Source organism: Chinchilla lanigera, unplaced genomic scaffold, assembly GCF_000276665.1.
Source record: "Chinchilla lanigera isolate Chin_1 unplaced genomic scaffold, ChiLan1.0 scaffold00145, whole genome shotgun sequence".
Lineage (NCBI taxonomy): Eukaryota > Metazoa > Chordata > Mammalia > Rodentia > Chinchillidae > Chinchilla > Chinchilla lanigera.
In genome coordinates this window covers 1,925,596-1,948,122 of record NW_004955546.1, presented here as the reverse complement: position 1 = coordinate 1,948,122, position 22,527 = coordinate 1,925,596, and the positions used below count along the sequence as shown (strand labels likewise).

The window sequence follows — 22,527 nt, the reverse complement described above, 5'->3', positions numbered from 1 at the left end:
GATGGCTTCAGTCATGTTAACAACTGCTCATTAAATGCAGGGGAGTAAACAGAGAAATAAAGGCTTATTTCTTTCCTAGTTTTTCCTGTCTTTTTCTTTTTTTGTAATTTATGGAGGAAACTCAGGGATGGGCACTGGGGGGAGGTGTGCTCAGCCTTGCTCCCCTCAGCACACATCTGGGTGGGCGTCCCCAGGAGCTCTTCTGCTCTCCGGAGATGGCCATGCTTTCAGCAGGAGAATGGTGAAGGCTTGATGCATGATGTCCAGGTTTAGGGCCTGGTACTTGGCTCTTTTCCCCTGTGGCCCACAAGGGAAAGGCCTCTCAGGTTAGAGCACTTGGATAAAGCTAGTGTGGAGTTGTTGATGGGGGACAGCCGGAAGGTGGGTGGATGGGTGGGTGGGTGAATGATGGGTGGAAAGATGAATGGACAGATGGGTGATGGTGGATAGATGGATAAGGGATGGATGGGTAGAAGGATGGATAGAGGGATGGATGAACAGGATGGATGGTGGGTAGATGAAAAGAAGCATGGATGATGGGTGGATAAATGGGCTTATGGATAGTAGTGGATGGATGGGTAGAGGGACAGGTGGATGGATGGTGATGGATAGAGGGATGCATGGATGATGGATGGATGTGTGTTGGTAGATAGATGAATAGAAGGATGGGTAGGTGGGTGGATGGATGATGGTGAATGGATGGAATCAGGGATGGATGGATAGATGATAGAAGGATGAATGGTGGACAGATGAATAGAAGGATGGATGGTGAGTTGATAAATGGGCTTATGGATAGTAGTGGATGGATGGGTAGAGATGTAGAGCGGGGTGGATGGATGATGATGGATGAAGGGATGCATGGGTAATGGATGGATGGATGGATGGATAGATGGTGTGGGCAGTGGGTAGATAGATGGACTTATGGGTTGTAGTCAATGGGCCAAGGGATGGTGGATGTGTAGATGGATGGGTAAATGGATGGATGGATGGGTAGAAAGATGGATGGGTGGATGTTGGTGACTAGATGGATGGAGGGATGGGCAGAGGGGTAGATGAATGATGAAGGGTAGATATAGGGATAGTGGTGGATAGATGGATGGAGGGGTGGATAGGTGGGTGAACAGACAGATTTGTGGGTAGTTGAACAGGTAGATGGATGAATGATTGCATGGAAGGTACTAGAAGTCCTCCCACTTGAGCCTACCTCCCGCTTGCATCCCCTGGGCCAGGCTGTCAATGGGCTCTACCTTGGACAACTCCATGTGTAGCCTGAACCAGTGCACCTGTGCATAAGACTCGCATGCCCAACCACAGACCTGTAGGTGGAGAAAACAGTGTGAGCCTCTCCTCCTGAACAGGAGGGCCAACCGGGCTGGAATTTTGGCTTCTATGACTGTGGCAGGGAGTGGCTATGCAGGCAGCAGACCTGGGCCTTTCCACAGTCCTCAGTGGCTCTTGGCCTCTTTCCTAGTCCACAGATCTCCGACCATGCTATGCTCAGGTGGTACCCTTTCCTGGGGTTCATTCCCTCCCCATAGCAGCTGAGGCCACCCAAGACCGAAGGAAAGTGGCCTTCCTTGGTAGCTCTTCGGAGGCTGTGGGGAGGAGAGCTGACTCCCTGCCTTAGGAGAGGTCAGGGTGATTTCTGGAAGGAGAGGGTGGAAGCAGGAGTTGTTTAAGCTGCTCCTGACAGAAAAGGAGCAAAGAAAGGTCATCCACTTGTGGCTTTAATGCACCGCTTTACAGTGTCTCTGTCCTCGTAAAACCTAAGCTGTGCCTTCAGTGAGGAAGGGGGCGGCTCCAGAACCTGCCTGCCAACCCTTAACCATGTGTCCTCGAACCCAGACCCAAGAACCCACAAGGGTCCCTGGAGCAGGGTTACCAGACCCAGCGAAGACATTACCGGAAACCCAGGAAGCTCAAAGTTCAAAATAACAGGTCCTTCTTTCTAGTATGAATAAACCCCACGAACTACACCATACTAAGAAACAGTATTGATTTGAATTTGAAATTTATCTGGGTGTCCTGAATTCTGCACAGCAAACCTATTGTTGTCCTTCATTTGGAACACCCTTCCCCAGAGTGGACTTAAACCCAGCTCTGCCATAACAGCTGTGGGGTCAGGTCCACGTCCAGGGTGGGATTAGCACAGCACCCATCCCATAGGGTAGGTATACTGTGGAGGATGCAGGAGGTGCCCAGCACTGAATTCCTTGTGTGTCAGCATCCTGCTCACACCCAGGCTGGCACTCTTGCTTCAGAAAGCCACAGCCAGGACACACGGTAGCCCCGGTCCACAGGGGCCTCAGTCAAAGACCCCACGTGTGCTATAGTTTCTCCATCTGATAACAAAGGCATCTAAGTAACTCACAGGTGGGCAGCTCATATCCTGTGGCTACACCAGGCAAACAGCTAACTCATATCCCCACATACCATGCAATGGATCACGAGACATGCTATCACTACTCAGAAGACCTGCACACAATTTAAAATGTACATGTTTATTCCAAGAATTTTCCATTTTCAGGGCTCCACTGAGCACAGGTGACTAAAAGTGAAGCCTGGATAAGAGGGAGCTGCTGTGCTCTGAATTTAGACCTTCCAGTGGGGTGCAGTCCCTCCAGAAGCAGAGGTGATAGGGACGGTGCAACTAGGACAGGAACAGAACAAAGCCAGAACTGCCTCCCCCCACTGATTCTGGACACAGTTCAAGCAGAGCAGAAGGGCACTTGGAGCTGGCAGGGGAGACTCAGACTTGAGCGCTGGCCCGTGGGTCTGGTCCTCCCTAGAACATCAGCCCTGCTCTCTGATGTGGATGTCCCAGGAAAGAATCTCTTGAGCTCCCCACGGCTGGCCAGGGAGGAGGCTCCGGGCAGGGCCACCTTAGTTTGCAAGTGATACATGCCCTTTCAAGTGAGCCCCCAGGGCCAGTAGGGAGCAGCTCAGCTAGGGTCTTTCCCTCAGGGTGACCTGCAGCTATAGGAACAGCTCCTGAGGACAGTTTAGGGGCCAATCAAGGAAAACACAGCCAAGCCTAGGCCCTGAGTAAAAGACTCCAAGAGGCCCCTGGATGTCTGAACATACACAGATCTATGTCCCCAAGCAAGGTCCCCTGGCTTGCTGGCAGCGCAAGATTCAGAAACGATGGTCCCAGACTGATGGTCCCAGATCTAGACACTGGTTGGAGACTTGGTGCCCGTGCCCCAGCCATGCTGGCCAAGCCTCCCAGCTAGACTGAACCATGGTGCCTCATCTCCAGAGCTGCAATGAAGACTTCCTCTGTGAGCTTTACCTGAGTGAGAACCAAGTGTGATAAACACAGAGAGGACAAGCTCAGCCTGCATGGCAGCACTGTCCACATCTCCCTAAGGGCCCTTCCTGGGCCACTCTGGAGTCAAACCTGGCAGATCCAGCACCACTCACGGTGCTAGTGGGCCTCTTGGGATGGCCTTCCTCACTGATATCCTGGTTTCTCACCCTGGCGCTGCTCTTGCACCCAGTGCAGGTGTCATAGGCATATGGAGTGGAGGGAGCAGAAGGTGAAGACGAACATGCCCCCATCTCCCGAGATCCACCATGCAGGGAAGGAATTTCTGGAGCAGGACCCTGTAGGAGGCAAGGCCCCCAGAGACTCACCACACCCCCATACCCTTCCTGGGACCCACACACTCCTGTACAGTGTTCTCCTAGCTGGCAGGGGTGCCAGGGACACATTGCACCTCCTCCCTATTCTGATTTCTTTACCATTTTGAGGCCTATTCATTTACTTTTAAAAAGGCAGGGGTCGGGGGTGGGACAGCATTAGACAAATTAAAAATCCTTCTTCATTCACAGATCTTTTCTAACCTCAGTATTGGGAGCAGCTGAGCTGGAGATTGATCACACATGTAGGGCTAAAGCAAGGCCAGCACAAGAACACCGAGTACCCGAGGTGAGCCAGACAAACAAGTTGTAGGCAGGTCCTTTCTCCCATTGGGAGAAAAGTTTCACCTGTTATCAACCTCTTGCTGATTGTATAAACAAACGCACTGCAGTCGTTGAGCAGTTCCTTTTCTCCCATCGGGAGAAAGGGCTCCACCTGACCTCAGCTTTCTGCATTCTGACTCTTGTCTTCATTTCTTTATCCGCCACCATCTTCCCCCAGGGAATTTCAAGAGCTGCACTGGATTTAGCACCTCTGGCTTTCTATGTCATTGTCAGGATTCTCGCTACATTATCAAGGCCTAGACTAGTGCATGGATGCTAGTGCAAACTGAGTCACTCTTTAAAACTTGAATCACATGCGGAAAAAGATGAACTGAATCCCAAACCACACCTGGAATGCCACACTGGAAGGTTCCCATCATGCTTTTTTCTTATTATTTTATAAAGATATAAATCTATATTTTAAAAGATAACACTTGAAAGGAAGAATCTCAGGTAAAGTCATCTTGCTGGCTACACTCTCCTCAACTCAGATGTAGTGGCCATCCCAGGCCCTTGCGTTCGTGCAAGCCCACTGTAACCCTGAGGGAGAGTGTGAGCACTCGGGTCGCACCTGCCGCCAGCTCCCAACTGCACCCCTTGTCTCCCACAGAACTCTGCAAAACTGGTGCTCCAGATTCTCTGTGCTGCTGGACACCCCCAGTGAAGTGGGGAGCTGGGACTCGCTGAGGGGAAATCGAGGTGGAATCAAGTGGAGATGGCACATCAGCAAGAGATGGGGAGAGAGAGCTGGCTTCTGCTGCCCCAAGTTTAGGGGGCTCCCTGGGCAAGCACAGAGCAGGTGAAGAGGGCAGATGCCTGATCCACCTGCGGTTCCAACAGGCCCCCAGCATGCACAGGGTTGTACCTGTAGGTTGCCCGCTAACACTGCGGAGGTTTTGCATCTAAAGCACAGGTCCCTGGCCACCTCTCCAAACCCTCACCTTCCTTTCCATCTGCCTCGTCCCCCCACCCGCACCCAGTGATGCCTTGTGGCTCTATCCTACCTGTTATCCCAGGATACAGACTCCGGGAGAGTGGGGTTTGGTTTCCTTTTCTCACCTTTCTCACAGTGAGCCCATGTGTGGCACACAGTGAGCACGTAGTTGCTCACGCAAGTGTTATAATGAGCAGCTGGGGGACAGCGGGCACCCTGACCCCACACTTCTATCCTGGGGTCTCCTGGGCTGCAGGAGGCCCTGCCCACCAGATTTGGTGGACAAAACAAGGCATCAAGAGGCTCTGGCACTTACTGTCAGACTTTTGAGACTGCAGCGAGCCCAGGCCTGGGGAGTCTGGCGAGTCCCCAAGTGCAGTGTGGGCCAGGTGGAGTCTAGCCAGGGCTCCACATCTCGAGCAGGCGGGAGACACGGCCGCCAGAGGGCGCCCGAGCCCGGCCCTCCACGGGGTGTTGATTTTTTACAGCCGGGAACAGAGTCGGTGGGACTTAGTCTCAGGCCCTGCGCTCCGAGTGGGCGTGGCTTGGGTGAGTGAGTGAATGAATGAATGAATGAATGGATGGATGAATCCTTGCTAGCAGGCCCACGGCGCATCTGCCTGGGGCCTATGGTGGTTTGGGGAGACTTGTGGAAGACACTGTTCCCGCCACCAGCGCCTGGACTGGACTGGAGCCTCTGCGACCCCATCGCTGGTCCCCAGGTAAAGCGCGAGTCTCCCCTGGCCGCCGAGGGCGTAGACCGGGACTCTGGGACTTCGAGGGCAGCGCTGTCCCTTTGTGCCCATAGAGAACCGCGGGACCTTGGTCAGGGGCACCCTTCCGCCAGGCCAGGCGGGGTCCTCCGGGCGGGAACCTCGGGGACGCTGGTTAGAGGAGGTACAGCCTTGTGTCTTGGTGGCTTTGAGCCGCGATGGGTGACCCGGAGGAGATCAGCAGGTCCTGAGGTTTGAGAGACCATGTTCAGCCTCCATGCAGGACTGACCGTGTGCAGGGCAGGACGATGAGAAGTTGGGGCCCCAGCCCCTCTGCGGGTGCGGGCTGTCAGCCGCAGGTACGAGGGGTACCGGGTATGGAGGCATAAAGGCTGAGGTTCCAGGGGAGTGACCATGCCGGTACCTTGCAGCAGCGGCGCATGCCCGGCTGGAGAGGGGACACTGAGGCTCCTTAGTGGCGCCTTGGCTGAGGCCAGGGTCGCTGTGTCCCGGAGGCCAATGAGCCCCTGGGCTGAGCCAGCGGGCACCCTGGCCCCGTGCACTGCAGGGCACTCGTTGCCCCCACGGGACGCACCCGGGCCGACAGCTCGTCTGTGCTGGGTCCTCACTCAGTCCCCACCGTCCAGAGGCCACGTTTCGCAGCCTGCTGGCGGCCCCGTCCCCCGACACGAACGAACCGTGGGCGCGGGAACCGGTGGGATCCTCGGCCTCCCCCACGCTCCAGGGAGGGCGGGACGGGGGCGGGGACGTCAGAGCCCGGGGCCGCGGGGTCCGCCCCGCCCCGCCCCCGGCCCGCCCCGTGGCCTCCGCTAAATCGCCCCGCGCGCCTTGGTCGCCTCGCTCTTCTCTGCGCTCGCCTCCGTCTCTCCATCCGATCGTGCGTCCATCTGTCCATCTGTTCGTCCGACCGCCGGTCCCCAGCCGCCCGCGCCATGGACGCCAAGGTCTTCGCCGTGCTGGCCCTCGTGCTGGCTGCGCTCTGCCTCGGAGACGGTGAGTGTTCTGCTGCCCGTGCGTCCCAGCCCCAAGACCTCGGTAGGCACTTGGCAGCCGCTCTCCAGGCTCTGCGTCCCGCACGGAGCGGCCGCGGACCAAGGGGTGCGAGGAAGCTGGGCAGGACGCTGGTCTGGAGCAGAGCTATCTAGGAGCCGCAGGCTGGGGCCTCCCCGCTGGTGCTGCTCAGTCTCCGCAGCTAGGGCTCCGGAGGCCTCCTGCTCACGGGAGGCTCACACCCGGCGTGCAGAGCGCGCGCTTTGCGCCTGGTCCAGCCCATATGGTGCTGGCGGTGGCCAGGAGTTGGTGAAGTGAGGTGCGCGAGTCTACAAGTTGAGCGGTCCTCTCCTCCGCGGGCCGGGGCGGCTGGCGGGCGCGCAGCAGCTGTCCCACTTGCACCGCTGCCCGCTGCGCTTCTGCACGGCTCGGTGGCGCGAAACGACGCGGACCTGCAGCGCCTATTCACCGCCAGCTTCCCTCTTCTTGTGTCTCCAGAGCCAGGCCCAGAGGCCGCGGACACTACGCGCCCCTACTCTGCCCCCAAACACACCTGCAGGCCGGCGCCTTTGTGCCCAGGACTGAGTAGAAGTGGAGTTCAATCGCCAAGGCCTTGGGCCACTGGGAACTGTGGTGTCTTCTTTCACTGGGAAAGGGCTCCGCTTTCTTTTTTCCTTTTTGACGCCTGCGAGAAAACTCGCTGTGCTGTTACAGGACACCACTGCTGCAAACCAAAATAAACTGTTGCCTCTGGACCCACAAAACAAAACACTGTGGGGCCGGCCGTGCTTTTCCTTGGCTGCGAAGTTTCCTGCAGTGGCCGAGGGATACCAAGTGCTACCCTGCAGCTGTTGTCCCCCAGGATCGAGTCAAGGGGCCTAAGCTGGGTTTCCTCCTGAGGACCCCACACCTGTGTGGGTGTGGATCAGTGCCCTCCGCGGAGCCCAGCAGGAGAGGCTTTGCCACCCCGGGCTGCCTGCCTGGGAAGTGCTCTCTAGCAGCACAGGAGTTGCCAGCCAAGGCTGTGGCAGACACCCCAGAGTCCTTCTGGCACTGAGACTGCAAGAGGCTCCTCTGCACTGACCCGGCCCCCAGAATGGGACTCCAGCTGGAGGTTAATGATTGAGTGACCTGGGGAAGGTGCAGTGTCCTTGTGCACCTCTGCAGAACCTGTGCTGCCTTCCCCCTGGGTACTTCGAGGAGACAGCAGTGCTGAGACCTAGGGTTCAGCCACCCTGGGGGAGGCACAGAGGAAGTGGGGCAAGGGATCTGGTCCCTGGCAGAGGCTGGGCTGCCCCTGGAGCCACCCCCTCAGCAGCCCAGGCAGGTCCTTTGCTCTACACCGGGCTGGGACAAATTTCCTTTTTCTTGACCTCCTGCACTAGTGTTCTCTGCACCACCCAGCCCCCAAGCTGCTCTAGAAGTCTCTCCAGGGCCCTGCGGTCTTCCTGTGTCCAGCAGCTGGATCTGGGTGCCCTGGCTGTCCTGCAAAGCCGAGGGGGCCCGCTCCCACTTGCGTGGAGTCAGGACTCCCGTCCTTAGCAGAGCAAGCTGCTCTGTGGAAATTGCTCTGGGAGCCAAGCTCACTGGGTCCCAAATCCCGGGCAACACCAGAGCCCGAGAAACTCCTGTTTGTGCTCTGAAACTTTGGGAGAAGTTAGCAGAGTGGACAAAAAGCGGAGGAAAGGAGTAAGTGCACACAGCACTGGACTCCCTTCATGGAACACCTGGGGCTCTGTCCCTTTAAAGACCTGTGGAAACCCTGCTTGCTTCAGGCTGGGGTCCTGGGAGCAGGAATAAGAATTGCCTTTGAAGGAAATGGATAATCCCAGGGGGCAGGGGGAAGAGAGAAAGAAAGCCTGTGTTTTGAGCTCAGAAAGGCTCTGATTTCTGGCCTGATCTCCATTGCTGGTTAGAGGGACTGGATTCCTGGGGACTAGGAGAAAACAGCCCCAGCCACCCAGGGTGCTGATGCAGCGCAGCAAGTGTCCCTGTGTCCCTCCTGGTAGTCCTGCCTGGCCACAGGCTTTATATATAGCTCTCCTGCCCCCCCCCCATCCAGGACTAAGGGCAATGGAGAGAACTGAGGCAAGGCACTGAAGGGGAGACTTTGGCTCCGGGGTTGCCCGGGCTGCTGGGTCCTTGTTCTGGGTTGCTTTCCCCCAGTGATTTCTTCCAGCGGCAGCACTGAGGCCCCACTGTGGGGCTGTGCAGCTGCTGGAAGCACCCTGAAGTAGTTTTCTGCCCCTTGATGCCAGGTTCTCCCATGGCGACAGGGAGTCCTGGGTTGCTTCTGGTCTGAGTGGTGGGTTATTCTTCTCCCATAACTTTGTGGCTAAATAGACGCGGTTCCCAGCCCAAACCATTTTTGGACTGAATATGGCCTGCAGAGAAAATGCAGTCAGCCCTCCAACCCCTCCCCAGCTCCATCCCAGGTGCAGACTTAGAAAGCCCAGCCTCCCAGAAGGCTGCAACTGGTACACTGAAAATAAGTCACCGGACTCCATATTCTCGTTTAGCCCCAGTGAAAAGAGCTGCAAAACCAAATAATTTGGGGTATTAAGCGGGCTTGAACAAAATCTGCAAGGAAAAAATTTAAAAACAAGACAAAACCCCCAGAACTCCCAGCCCTCCAGGGCTTGCAATTTTAGACTTAAAGGGTGAGTCTTAAAGGGATGAGGGAGCCCCTTGCTAATTTACACTAATGAGTGTCAATTATGGCATTTTACAAATTGTCGAATTGGCAAGCAGAGATGGTAATAGGATCCAGAGGCCACAGCACCCCATCCCCCCAGCACCCCAAGCCACTTTGGAGTTCATCTTCGGGAAGGCTGGAAAAAAGGTTCCCCTGTTCCTCTGGTCTCCTGGTGGGAGCTCCTGGGGTTCTTTTGTGGTTTCCAGGTTTGGGGTGAAGTTGAGGTGATTGGGGGTTCGGGTGGGGGAGGGTGGCATCCCAGAGCTAGGTGCTCCTGGCAAAGGGGAGGGGAGGGAACCTCCTGCCTCCTCCTGCCTCCTTCTTCCTCCCTCCCTGACTGCAGAGGTCTCTCACAGAGGCCCTGCTGGAGTTTATTTAGCAAAGAAAAACTGGGAATCTCAGGGCCTTGAACTGAAACGCTTCCCTCCTGTCATTCCTGCCTTTATCTGCAGACAAATGTGAAGGGGGCTTCCATCTGAACTTCTGCCTTGAGGGTGCAGTGCCCCCCTAGGTCCCCTTGTGCCCAGTCCAAGCTCACAGAGCTGCCCCTGGAGATGGCCCAGCAGGATACACCCATGACATTCGTTCATCCCCTGTCCCTCCTCCTTGCCGGGACTGCCAGCACTGGCTGGCAGGGTAACACTCCCCGATTTCTTCTAGGGAAGCCCGTCAGCCTCAGCTACAGATGTCCCTGCCGCTTCTTTGAGAGCCATGTGGCCAGAGCCAACGTCAAGCACCTCAAAATCCTCAACACTCCCAACTGCTCCCTTCAGATTGTGTGAGTACCGTGCTGCGCCCAGCACTGTGGTGCCTTCCGAGTACAGTGGACAAGTGGCAGAGGCCGAGGCCCGGCCTGGAACCCAGCACAGCTGGTGGCAGCTGTCATTACCATGAAGATACAAAATGTACCCCCAGAACTGAGTATTGAAAGCCTGTTGCGCTGGGCTTCTGCTGGGTTCACAGTGGTTCTGGTCCCTTCTGCCCACATAACTGGCTGCCATGGGGCCAGAGATACTGGGGGCTTCCTTTGCCAGGGCTCTGGCTGCATGCAGCCCTGTGCTGGCCACAGCCATATTTCTCCTGCCAGCTCTGGGGGTCAGTCCCACTCCTTCTTCATTTCCAGAGAGCACAGAATGAATTGCTTGAGGTCATCTTTTGCCATTTGGTGAAGCCTCACAATTTGCAGCTCACTTAGACTGTGTACTTTCTCTCAAGTGCAGCTTAATGAGATTTTGCTTTTGCTTGGTGTTGAGGGCAGCTGCCAATGTTTTACTTTATTCCTTTGGAAAACAATACAAACCCACATCACACAAGCACAAGGGGACAGAGATCTTGCCTGGACACACAAGGCTGGTAGAGGTGCAGGGGGGAGAACCCTGAACCCTAAGGCACTCCTGGGGTGCTGCCTGACCCAGGAGGGGAGGCCCAGAACCCTGGAAGGGCCCCTTTGTCAACAGTCCTAGAGCTCAAAGTGGGGTGGGGATGCAGGCTTGGAAGGAAGACTGCCCCTTCTCAGGACTTTTCCACCCTTTTGCCCATCTGAGATCTGGTTTTGTCCTCATTCTTTTTACCCTTTGCACTTTGAATGTCATTTACAATATGTCTTGGGGCCTTAGAAGTTGGATTTTTTTTTTCTGGTACTGGAGTTTGAAGCCAGGGCCTTTGCACTGAGCTATATCCCGGTCCCTTTCTAATTTTTCATTTAGCGACAGGGTCTCACTAAGTCACTGATTTGTCCAGGTTGGCCTCAAACTTGAGATGCTCCTGCTTCAGGCCCTGGAGGCTAAGATGGCTGATTGGTGGGTGCGTCAAGTAAGATACTCTGTCTCTTGGGAAGGGCGTTTGGAAGGAGCTGTGCGTAGCCAATGGGACCTGCTGTGCAGCACAGATGTGCCAGCTCACTTACTAGGGTACATCCTAAAGTTGGGAGGGACCAGTACAGAGCTTAGAGCCGGGCAAAGCCTAAATCAAACACACAGCTGTGCCTAGACCTGCATTCCATGCACCTGCACATAGTTCCAGTGCAGCAGTCACCCGCGGACTCTCATGGCTGTGCGCAAGGGGGAGATGCTGGGGCTCAGCTGACCACACAGCTATGCCAGGCTGGGCAGGGTATCTTGGCTGTTTAGGGTTACATAGCACTCAGGAAACTATTTCCCCATTTCCCCCTCTACCACCTGCGCTGTCCCTGCGCTGTCCCACCCCTCCTGTCCCCTGCCCAGAGCTGTCCCCTGCTCAGAGCTCAGCAGTTCCATCCAGAGTCTCTCTCCAGCCTGCCCCACGTGTGTCAAGGTGCCCCATCAAGAGAAGGCCTGAGCTCAGTCTCCGAGGCCCCCCAGCCGAAGCCCCCATCCTTTGCCCCCACATCTTCTGTGTGCCCTGACAGCTGGCGTGTTCGCTGTTGGCCTTCCCTTCTGCTTTATTCATGTGCCAACTCCTGCTGATCCTGCAAAGGCCTGCTCCTGGGCTGTGTTCATCCTAGCTGGAGTTTCTGCACCTTGTCCTTGTCTAGACTGGAGCACGCCACACCCCAGGCTTTCCTCTCCCCAGCTTACCCTGAGTACCTCTGAAACCCAGACCTTCTCTCTGTCTCCACAGCGCCAGGCTGAAGAGCAACAACAGGCAGGTGTGCATCGACCCAAAGCTGAAGTGGATCCAGGAGTACCTGGAGAAGGCTTTAAACAAGTAAGCGCACAGCTGCCCAGGCGGACTGTCCACTGGCCCCGCCAGGAAGGCTGACTCCAGGGATGGAGGGCGGAGCTGGGAGGAGGCCTGCGCGGCCCCTGGGTTTGCCAGCTGTAGACACCGCACACATAGCCACGGCACCGTATTCAGCCTGCGTTCACCGTGCCCAACCCTCGTACCTAGGAGCTTTCGTGCCTGGGGTTTTCTAAGCCAGGCAGCCCCTCATGGTCATCACCTTCATCCTCATGATCATATCTTAAACCAATGATAACTTCAAGATCTGTACTCGGCTCGTGGCCTCCCTGGAGCCTCCATGCACAGGCAGGGGAAAGCGGCTTCTTCGCAGGGAACTCCAAAAGTGTCCTTAGGGGCAGCTCCTGCAGGGTGTCCCTCCAAGTGGCTTCTGTGTGGCCGTGACCCGCAGGGCTGGGCCACCACTGCTCTCAGCCCTCTCCTAGTTGGGAATCTCAGTGATGAGTCTGGGCTCTGTCTGAAGCCGCTGCCCCTGGGCTGTGCTGGAGGACTCCCTGCTCCAGCAGCATGCTTCCTGCTTCTGCCTTTCCTCTAGCCTGCCCGAGCCACCCTCCCTCTCCTCCTGCCTCCCCACCGGGCCCTCTGTGAGATCCCCTCCAACCCCCTCCAGAACGGAGCCAGCCCCTCCTGGAGGAGGTGCGATTGTACCCGACTTTCCCTTGAGAATCTGCAGAATTTTAATAAATGCAGCTTCCAGCCAGAGAGCTTGCTGAGGAATCAGGTCTCCGGCTTGCTCTGAAGCCCCAGCATGCATGGGGCTCTGCAGACCGGGCCTTCTGAAATCAGAAGTGCAGGATGCACAGCAGACAGCATCTTGCCTCAGCCCCTCCGGAGCCACAAGGGCTCTCAGGTTCAAATCAGAAATATGGGTAGATGGAACCTCCGTGCACAAATACAATTCACAGATAGCCCTGGTGGAATATGTAACTTTCGGCAAGGCATTTTTTTATATATATTTTTGTGCACATTTTCTTTTGCGTTTTGTTCCTTTAGAAAACAAGTGTACTTCAGAATATATTTGTAGTGGAACAATTCATATATTTGAAGTGGAGCCATATGAATGCCAGTAGCACTCTTTCCTTAGACTCTGAAGCTACTGGCAGTGGGTACAGAAATATATATGATACATAAATGTGATCAAGCGCAGCTTCTCAATGTTATCGCAGTATTTTTTCACTTGTGTTAAAGTTGTATCATGTGTCATGGTATGCACTAGCAATAAAATGCTAACGGTTTTCCTGGTGTAAACCTCCTACTGTACGTGGGGATTTATTTATTTATCAGTGCATAGAGACGAACGTGCAGACCTTTCTGGAGACTGTGAGTTAAGCCACCTGCTGGTCAGGTGCCTGGACCCTGCAACCAGGTCCATGCTGAGCAACAGCTCACAGGCTGTTCTCACTCGCAGACTGAATCTGCAACTCAAGTTTTGGAGTCTTTTTTTTTTTTTAAATCAAGTGGAACTACAGTGCCAGTTTTCTGACAAATATTTGACCCACTAATCCGTCTTCCTCCCTCCTCCTCCTTGGTCCTCCTAACATCCTCATGTAATCCCGAGACTCAACCCCAGTAATATCAAGCTTCCCATTTTCCCACGTAAAACTCCCGTGACTCTCAGCCATGGTTAATATTGGGCTTTCCCCGGAACAGGTGGCCTCACCCCATAAATCATTAAATACCATTTGCCTCAAATCACCCTAATGCGACAGTCACGAGCCAGTTGCTCTAATGGAACTCTGCTAACCAGCACTATCCCTCGCTCCAGATAACCTTGGTGGTACCCAGAGAGGGCACAGTGGGGTCAGGAACCAGGATGGTGCGTGAGCCTCAGGCCTCCACCTACAAAAGGGTTACCAGATTGGAAATACAGAGAACTTTTAGAGAAAGCAGAAAAGGCTCAGCTCTGGATGGAGAAAGGAGGAGACTCCGGTGAGATCAGGCGGGTGGGTAGAGACCAGACCACCCCAATGTGGGTTCCCATCTCCAGAGAGTCTCAGGGTAGCAGGAACCAGGGTGGGCTTGGTGAATGGGCCTCCTGGCCCCACATGGCATCCAGCACTTGCTTGTGTGGAGAAGGGCCTGTGCCAAGGCTGAGGATGGAGCGACCCAAGGCCCCCCTTAGTATTTGCAGACTGAGAAAGCTCCTGTGTTTCAACATGATTAATGGTTGTAATTTTATCTAAGGGGGCGCAGAGAAGACAAAATGGGGAAAAAAGAAAAGATAGGAAAAAAGAAGCGACAGAAGAAGAGAAAGGCTGCCCAGAAAAGGAAAAACTAGTTATCTGCCAGCTGGATGGACCACAGTGCTCCCCGCTCGCTCTCGGCGCTTTATAAACCCGCTGCCCCTGGCCTGGTGACCTGCGTGCCAGGCCATACTCGGCCACCATTTCTCTGCTCCTTAAGCCCTGCTGGCCTGCTAAGTTATGAAGACAATAGTTGTTCAGAGACTGTGTGCTTGGGATCCCCCTAGCACAGCAGGTCCAGCCCAGGCTCCCAGCTCTGTGCGTTGGGTTCCCCGTTCCCACGGGGACCTGAGGTGCTGCCTGGCCAGCAGCATCCACAGCCTGCTAGCCCAGAGAGGCACCCCATGCTGCCACCTGTCACCCCAGCCCCGCTGTTCCTGCGGCCTTCTCAGGACAGGCCATGGCCCACTTGCCCCTGTGGCCTGGCCCTCCCCACCCTGCCTCCCTGGGCCCCTGCTGCCTGCTGGGCTGGACAGAGACATTGCCTGCAAGTCTGGGGGTTATGCAGTGGTATTGGGTGCATGGGAGCAGATATAGATGTAGATGTTTCCCAGGGAGCCTTCTCTTAAGGCGCTCACTCCAGAGTTGTGGAATGGGTCCTCCACGCTGGGGACAGATATGCGCAGAGCCGTGTGCAGAGCCTGCAGCTGTGGCGCATCCCCACCCCCGTGCTGGGAAGCGCTCCAGCACAGTCAGTCCCCACTGGAGGGAAACATCTGCCTGCACTGAGTCTGCTTTCGTTCTAGAACTTTCCTCCCCACCCCCTTGATGTTTGAGACTTTGGCCAAATCTCTTTAGAGATTAGACAGGAGGATGGGCCTGTGGGAGGAGACAAGGCGGAAGTCATGAAAACAAATGCCTCCCCTCTTGGACCCTTGTCCCCTTCCACCAGCGCCCTACCTCTGACCCTAAGAGTGTTGCTTCCCTTAACCAATGAGGCTGGAGGGTGCAACTGGGGGATGGCACATCCCTGTGTGGGACCCTCGGGGGCCCCTGCGTGCTGGATCCCTATGCCTGGATGGGCTACCTAGAGGTCCCAGAACACAGCTATCCACCTCCAGCTAGGATGCTGGCACAGTGAGGCCCCTGTGTGACCACCACCCCTGCTGCCTGGTCAACCTTCCCAGCAGTGTCACTCTTGGCCTCTGGGTCAATAGATTTACACCTGGCCCTTTCCCCACCCCTGGGTGTCTTCTAGCCACTCGCCAGATTCCCCTCTCAGAACCCCTCAGTGTAGCCTCGCTCAAACTAAGCCATCCAGTGCCACCCCACCTGGGGAGCTGCTGCAGGCAGGAACAAGCGGGTTCGAGTGGGCTGTCCATCTCAGGAGAGGCTCATGAAGCCCCAAGGGCCATACCCGGTGGCTGAAACTCCTCACCTCTGAAGAGCAGAAGACCCTGCCTGGACCCTCTGGGGGGAAACTAGAAGTCCAGTCACAGCCAGGTGAGGGGCATGGGCCACTATGTGCCACCTGCGCTGACGCCTCCTGGGAGATCCCAGGGGCTACCTCTTGCTGCTGGAGGCCACCAGAGTGGCATGGCGCCGGCCAAGAGATCCCAAGGATGGATGTGGGGCTGATGGACATCGGAGGTGCCTCTTCTCAAGACCATGGAGCCTGCAGTGCCCACCACCCGTCCTAGCTGGGATGGACTTGTGGTCTCAGTGTGAGGCCTTGTCCTGTGTTCCGTGTGCCGTGCCTTGTGCTGCTGGTCATCCGTCCGCTGTCCTGCCACTTCCAGTCCTCTCTCCCCTGCTTTGGCCTGCTTGTCCTCCCTTGCCTCCTGCCTGCTGTGTCCCACAGGAAGACTCGTGCCTGGTCTGCAGGTGATGCTGAGCCTTGGCTTCTGCGTGCCCCAGGCCTTGGGACCCCCCTTAACGGTGTCTCCTCTGTTCTGTTAACAGGAGGTTCAAGATGTGAGAGGTGGGTGAGACGCCTGCGAACCTCACAGGAGCCCAGGCCTGCAGTCAGTGTTAGGGAGGGGCCGGCATCCCGCTCCTGGGCAGGGCCGGACATGGGGCTAAGGGCTTCGTTTGCACAGCTCCCCTTCCCTCGCCATTGATTCTGTAGCAGAACTCATGGTGTTTATTTCTCATTTAGTTTGATAATCCAGTGTTATTGTGGCAGATAGGCTCTTGAGCTAAGGCCATTATGTTATTTGCTTTATTATAATATCTCTCCCGTGGAGCCCCCCTGTGAGTTTTGTATTCTAGTTGAGATGGGAGGTTCACCCCCTGTCCCAGCAGATGGGCCTGCCTCCTCCCCCAGATAGTGAACAGCAGGGCTCCCCAGGCTGAGCAAGCCAGGCCGGGGCAGAGACCAACCCTCCTGCTGCTCCCTCCACCATCGCTGTGCTCCTCATTCTGTGTCTCATGCATCCATCCATCCATCGTCCGTCCTGTGTCTCCAGATTGTCTCCGTCACCCTGAAAAGGACGCTCTCCAGACAAAAGCTTTCATTCCCACTGGGCACCGAGAGGGAAGCAAAGTGCCCAAGAAACACTGTATGCGCCTCTGTCTCATGCGGAACACTGTCCGTCTGCCTCTGTGTCCCCACTCACAGCCAGTGTCCCCCCGCCCCCCATGACCCCTGTCTTTGTGCATGACTGCCCCTCGCTGGTATGCAGAGGCTGAGCATGGGGAGATGTCTGAGGGCCTCTACCCAGTTCCTAGTGCAGACTGTGGCCAATGAGAGCAGCCTCAGTTTCCCCATGGGACCAGCAGACAGAGCCTGAGGGAATATGGGCCACAGGAGCACTGACCCCAGCCCTGCCAAACTTCACTGCTGCTGTTGTCTGGACTGCAGAGTTCTGGTTCAGCATTGTTTGGGGAGTAACAAGAATTCTCCACCTTCTTTTATTATTTTCAGGATACAACCTGCAGCAGAGTCAGTCCCAGAGTGAAGACTCCTCCTCAATTAATATTTGACCTCACCCCCTTGCAAGGTTGTCCTTTTCTCTTACACGCATGGTCCCCCATCCCCGGCAGGGCAGGTATTCCGTCAGGAAAGGAGCAGAAGTCCCGGGACCCAGAGTGTTGCCCTCTGCCTGAGAGCAGTCTGCATGCAACGCTGCTCAAAATGGGCATGCGACGCTCCCTGTCTGCTTTCCCTGCATTCGGTGTCCCCAGTCCTAATGGGAGACACCAGTAAAGTTCTTTGAATGGAGAAGGTGCAGAAAGGAAGAGCAACTCCTCAGCTGTAAGTGTTTGCAATTTCATCATTTATTACCAGTAATATGCACCAGGCATTTCCATAAATTGACACTAAAGAGCAGAAGGCAAATCCACCCACCAAAAGTTGCCCCTAATTTAAACAAGAATTAAAATTCTCAAACCAGCCGAGTTAAATTGAAAAAGGAAGGAGTTTGGGGGAGGTTTATTAGTTCCCAGGATGAGAACTAATTTCAAAACCATCTTTTGAAATTGACCCATCACTACAGTGATTCTGAGCTATCCATGAAATGACCAAATTTTGGTGGACGGCTGCTGTTCAGGTAACCTGAGGTATTTTCTTTTCTTGGAATCCATGACCCAAGATCATCCAGTCAAACCTCTTGCTCCCAGGAACTAGTGTGAGTCCAGATCCAGCTGCAGTGAAGCAATAACCTCTGTGTCTCCTCCCCAGGGGACAGCAGATCAGAGCGGAGATGGCAGAGGCACCATTTGTGTGACAATTCATCTCCCCCTGAGGATCTGCTTCTGCATGGAGACTGACTGGCTGTAGCCAATCAGCATGTGAATAGTCCATTTGCAAAGCAAAAGTCTCCCCATTCTAATCCCTTTGCTTTAGAGTCAAGTGCACAGCACTAGGGAGCTGTGACGGGGGACACTGGCTGTCCCTGCATTCCCTTGGCTCTGTGACCTGTGCTCCTCAGCTGCCAGCCTTTGCACCAGATGGGAGGGGGCTGGGGGTGTGTTGTGTGTGGGCGTCCAAATCTGTGCCTTTTGTCCTTTACACCACTGTCTATCTTCGTCTGCCAGCCACTGAGACACCAGTGAGGGTATATGCATCCTGGGAGAGGAAGAAGGCTCAGCTTTGAAGAGCAGAGTTTGTCTGTGTGTCAGGAGTTCAGAGACCTGAGCCCCGTCCCAAGAACCCTATGTTCACCTCCATGGTGCAATTTTGTCTCTGGTTTTTCACCCATTAGGGGCTTCCAACCTGGGAACTGAGCACCTTTCCTAGAGGGTGGGCCCCCAATTCCTCTATGTAATTTCCCTGACCATTCTGAAGGAAGCCCACCCCAGAAAGGCTCCCAGAAACCTCCAGATCCCCCAGGCCGACTGTGGTGTTGCCAGGTCGCAGTCCGCAGCCTCGCTGAGCTCTCTGTGGCTGAGCAGGGATGGGTTCCATGTTCAATGTGACGAATACTGTATTTGTGTTGTCCATCGCATCTCCCGATAATGTGAAGCTGGCCCAGGAGAAGGCGTCCCTGTGCAAAATGTGTGCTTTTTTTTTTTTTTTTTTTAAAATAAGTAACAAGTCTTTGAGAAGCAGCAATTTACTTTAAAGTCATATCAGTTTGAAAGTTGTATGTGCACTTAACATTTTCCTAATAAAAATATTCAGATGGAACCATCTCGGGTCTGAAATAAGTGTTGCAGTTTTCCACACTTGGTTTCCCCCTCCAAGCCAAGGCCTAGGATATTATAATCCTACCACAGTGGTTGACAGAACACTGGCCATCTTTGTCCCAGACCCAGTCGAAGCTGAGACACTGCACCTTCACAGGGTGCCTCTTCCTTGGAGTACCCTGGGCTTGCTGGAATTACAACTGAGCCCTGGGCCAGAGTCTGACTGTAAGATCCCAGCAGGTAGGATTCCACCAACCACCCCTCAAGGGCCAGTCAGAGGGACGGGTGCAGCAGTGATTAATTCAGTAGGGCCATCTGGGAAGAATAGGGATCAGTACCCTAAGGCCATCTCTGGGTGCACATCTGGCTCTGGGATTACACTGGAGGAACTAGTGGCCAGACTGGGTCTGGCTGCAGCTGGGCTGATCTTATCTCAGATCTGGTTTTGCAGGCCACTGGTGCCAGGGAACAGGACCACTTGGGGTGACCAGGGCCATCCTGAGGCCATCTGCCCACGAGAATCAGTTCTAGAGCCCCAAGAAGCTGGGAAGAAGTAGGACTAGATCCAGCCAGAGGAGCACTGTGGAGTTAGTTGGACAACAGCCCCCATTTTTAAAGAAGCCCTGTTCAGAATGGCTCAGGGCCTGTGTGGCCAGCTTCCCCTTCAGAGTGACTTCCAGAAGGGCCATACCACAGCCGCTACCCTCCACACCCCACCCTTACTTAGCAGCAGTGGCGAGATGCCAGGCCCTGCTTGGGTCTGAGGGGTCCTTTTTGGACAGGACTCAACTCCTTGATCCCACAGGACCTGAGGCAAGAAGGAGCATTTTAACAAAGTGTAGGGTGTCAGGCATCACGAGATCCAAGGTCCCTAAAATGGGTCCTGGAGCTGGAACTTGAGAGGAATTGGTTCTCTCTTGGGGCTAGCGCAGGAGCCAGGGTTGGGAGTGTCTTCATTGTGTGAGACACCGGGGTTCTCACAAACCTACACAAGCCTACAGATAAGGGCTCAGAGGGTAGGGTGGGGTGGGCTCTGGCCCCCAGCTCTCTCCTGCCAGGAACAAACCATGCACAGGCTGCTGGGCTGAGCCAGCCCACAGGGACAGGTCTTGGTTGACAGGAAGTATAGCCTGGTTTGGTTCTGTGCTAGGAGCACAGAGTCATGAACCAGACAGCATCAGGTCTGCTCCTGTCCCTCTTCCCATGCTGAGGATGGCTGGCAGTGGAAAACAGCAGAAAACCACATTTCAGAAGTGAAGTGGGATTGTGAGATCAGGGAGCCCCAGGCCAGGGCTGGGAGGCATGGTCCTCGAGAGGTCCCGACCCCATGCCCTGGCTGCCATGGGCTCCAGATAAATTCCCCTTAAGCCTAAAATGAGGGTTTCTGCCCCAAGTAACCACAGAGTGAGTGAGAGGCACTGGGGAGAAGATGGGAAAGGGCTGGCACCTACAGGGCAGCTGACAGAGACCCCGGCCCTCTCCCTGGCTCAGCTTGACCTCTGCTATGCTTCGTATTTAGATGTCACCCCAAAGCCTCATGTGCTATTAGGTGGGACTTTGGGAAGTGACTGGATCATCGGGTGTGATACTGGTAGACTGGTGAGTTTACAGTTAATGGTGATGCTAGGAGGGGAAGCCTGGAGGAGGCAGTGGGGCACTGGGGGTGTGGCCTGGCAGAGTTCCTCCCTTCTCCTCCTTTGATCTCTCTGCTCTCCACCATTCCTTGAGCTGCTCCTCCTCTGCCAGGGCCCTGTTCATACGGCCAGACACCAGCATTCTGGGGACCTGGAGCTCCCAGAGGAGCCTGTGCCTAGCACCCTGGCACCTGCTGCAGCCCCGAGTCGTGGGAGGGCACAGTGGGCACTGGATGACAGAACTATTGTCCTCAGGCTGGACCAAGGGCAAATGGCAGCTGCTGGGCAGCCCTGTCCACATCTGGTGCTGTCACTGGGGTGGGAGCTGCTCTCAACTCCCAGGATTGGGGCTCTGCAGCACCTCGGGGTAGTAGGGTCACTGCTCGACCTGGGAACAAGACAGATGAGGCAGCCACATGCACAAGCCCCAGCCCTCCTGCTCCTTCTGGGGAAGGAAGGGGTGGTGTATAGGAAAGAAGTGCTGATGGCCGATGCACAAGCAGGGAGGCTTGGACTCATTGCAAGCGGGGGTCAATCCTTCCCCACCTGGCAGCATCTCTACCTCACTCCCAGCTGTCGTCCAGCTTCCTGTGTCACAGAATGAATAGCAGGCAGAGGGGTCCACACAAGCTCTACCTCGTATCTACCAGACTGTTCATCCAAGGCCGCCACTGTCCTTGTTGTCCCCTGTGTGGAGCCCAGGCTGCCCGGCCACCTAGCCCCAGAGAGGTGGAATCCAGCACTGCTCACTAGGGAGGGGATCAGAGGACACCTCTTCTGACTTCCCTCCCTTCCATGCTGTAAAGCTCTCACTGCAACTCAGCCATGATAGTGCACACCTGTAATCCCAGTACTCTAAGAGGCTAAGGCAGGAGGATCACAATTTCGAGGGCAGTCTGGGCAACCTGGAAACTTAGTGAGACCTTATCTCAAAATTTTTTTTAAAAGCTGGGTTATAGCTCAGTGGAAAGGGGTTCAATCCCGAGTCCTGAAAAAATTCACGGTCTACAACACCACGCCAGCATAATAACACCCCTGATGAAAAATAAAATATAACAGTGAAATCTGCCCAAATAGTGCATCCTCTGTCCTGGCATTGTGCCAGTTTGCCTCACACAAGCATCCCATAGAGTGCTGTGTCCCCATGTCCACTCTAACCCTAACCCTAACCCTAACCCTAAACCTAACCTTAATCTTAACCCCATCCCCAGTAAGTTCCCATCTCTCAGCTGCACACTAGAACTGGTCTTTGTCAGGGTCTCCAGAAGATGGACACTGGGAAACCCAAAGCCAGTTATCAACTCTGGCCCCTCAGCACCCCCACATGGCTAGACCTTGCTGATCGTCTCCTTCGGACAGTGCTTCTGCTCACCCTGACTCTTCCCCGCCCCACACCTCACAGGCTCTGCTGTGTCCCTCCTCCTCCAGGCGGCCAGCACCCCAGGGCTCAGTCCTCCAGCTCTTCCTCACAGCTGGTTGACCTTCTCGCTCCTGGGCTCCAGGCTGCACTCCCGGCTCCCCTCTGAGAGGCATGACAGGCACAAGCATGTGACTCCGAGACCCACCTCCTCCACCGCTCCTGCAAGGGGTGGCTCTGCCCACCATAGGTGGCTGTGACAGAGGCAGCCACAGGGCGCAGAGCAACATCCCATGAAGGTCTCTCAAGCCATTGGCTCCTGGCCCCTCTGATGTGGCCCTTGCCACTAGTCAAGCCTTGCCAGCCTGGGCGGAGGACCCCAGCGCCGGGCATTGTTCAAGCTCCGCCAGAGAAGGCCCTTGTGTGTCTCTGCTCCTGCGGCATGGTGAGAGCAGCCAGCAGGTGCCTCCTCGTGCTGTTCTCCCTATACGCCTGCCCAGCGCCTCTGTTCTCCGCTCATCTTCCACACCCGTTTCCCCCTCCAGTCAGTCACTTTTTGTAGGTGGCAGCTAAAAATCCCCCACCCTTCGGACACTTTCTTTGCTTTTCTCTGTGACAAAGGTGGCAACACCTGCCTCTGGCTGTGCGCCCTTTTGCCACTTGGTAAGTTGTTCTGCAGACCCAGGT

The 22,527-nt window shown here is 55.3% G+C and overlaps 1 protein-coding gene across 2 annotated transcripts; it reads left to right on the top strand.

The window, feature by feature from the left end:
- The first annotated feature begins 6,432 nt into the window (after positions 1–6,432).
- On the top strand, positions 6,433–18,854 carry Cxcl12 (chemokine (C-X-C motif) ligand 12). Of its 2 annotated transcripts, none has more exons than XM_005411777.2 (4): positions 6,433–6,627; positions 9,980–10,097; positions 11,918–12,004; positions 14,222–16,176. In XM_005411777.2, the coding sequence occupies exons 1-4, from the start codon at positions 6,567–6,569 to the stop codon at positions 14,313–14,315; spliced, it is 360 nt and encodes a 119-aa protein (XP_005411834.1). In that variant the 5' UTR covers positions 6,433–6,566; the 3' UTR covers positions 14,316–16,176. The 2 variants fall into 2 exon arrangements, with proteins under 2 accessions (XP_005411834.1, XP_005411835.1); XM_005411778.2 differs by lacking the exon at positions 14,222–16,176 and adding an exon at positions 16,183–18,854 and having other exon boundaries at positions 6,467–6,627.
- Positions 18,855–22,527: the final 3,673 nt, after the last annotated feature.

Excerpts from the sequence above, each read along its gene's own strand:
- Cxcl12 (XM_005411777.2), top strand. The coding sequence starts at position 6,567 with ATGGACGCCAAGGTCTTCGCCGTGCTGGCCCTCGTGCTGGCTGCGCTC. Across the intron at positions 6,628-9,979 it reads TGCGCTCTGCCTCGGAGACG|GGAAGCCCGTCAGCCTCAGC; the intron begins GTGAGTGTTCTG and ends GATTTCTTCTAG. Across the intron at positions 10,098-11,917 it reads AACTGCTCCCTTCAGATTGT|CGCCAGGCTGAAGAGCAACA; the intron begins GTGAGTACCGTG and ends CTGTCTCCACAG.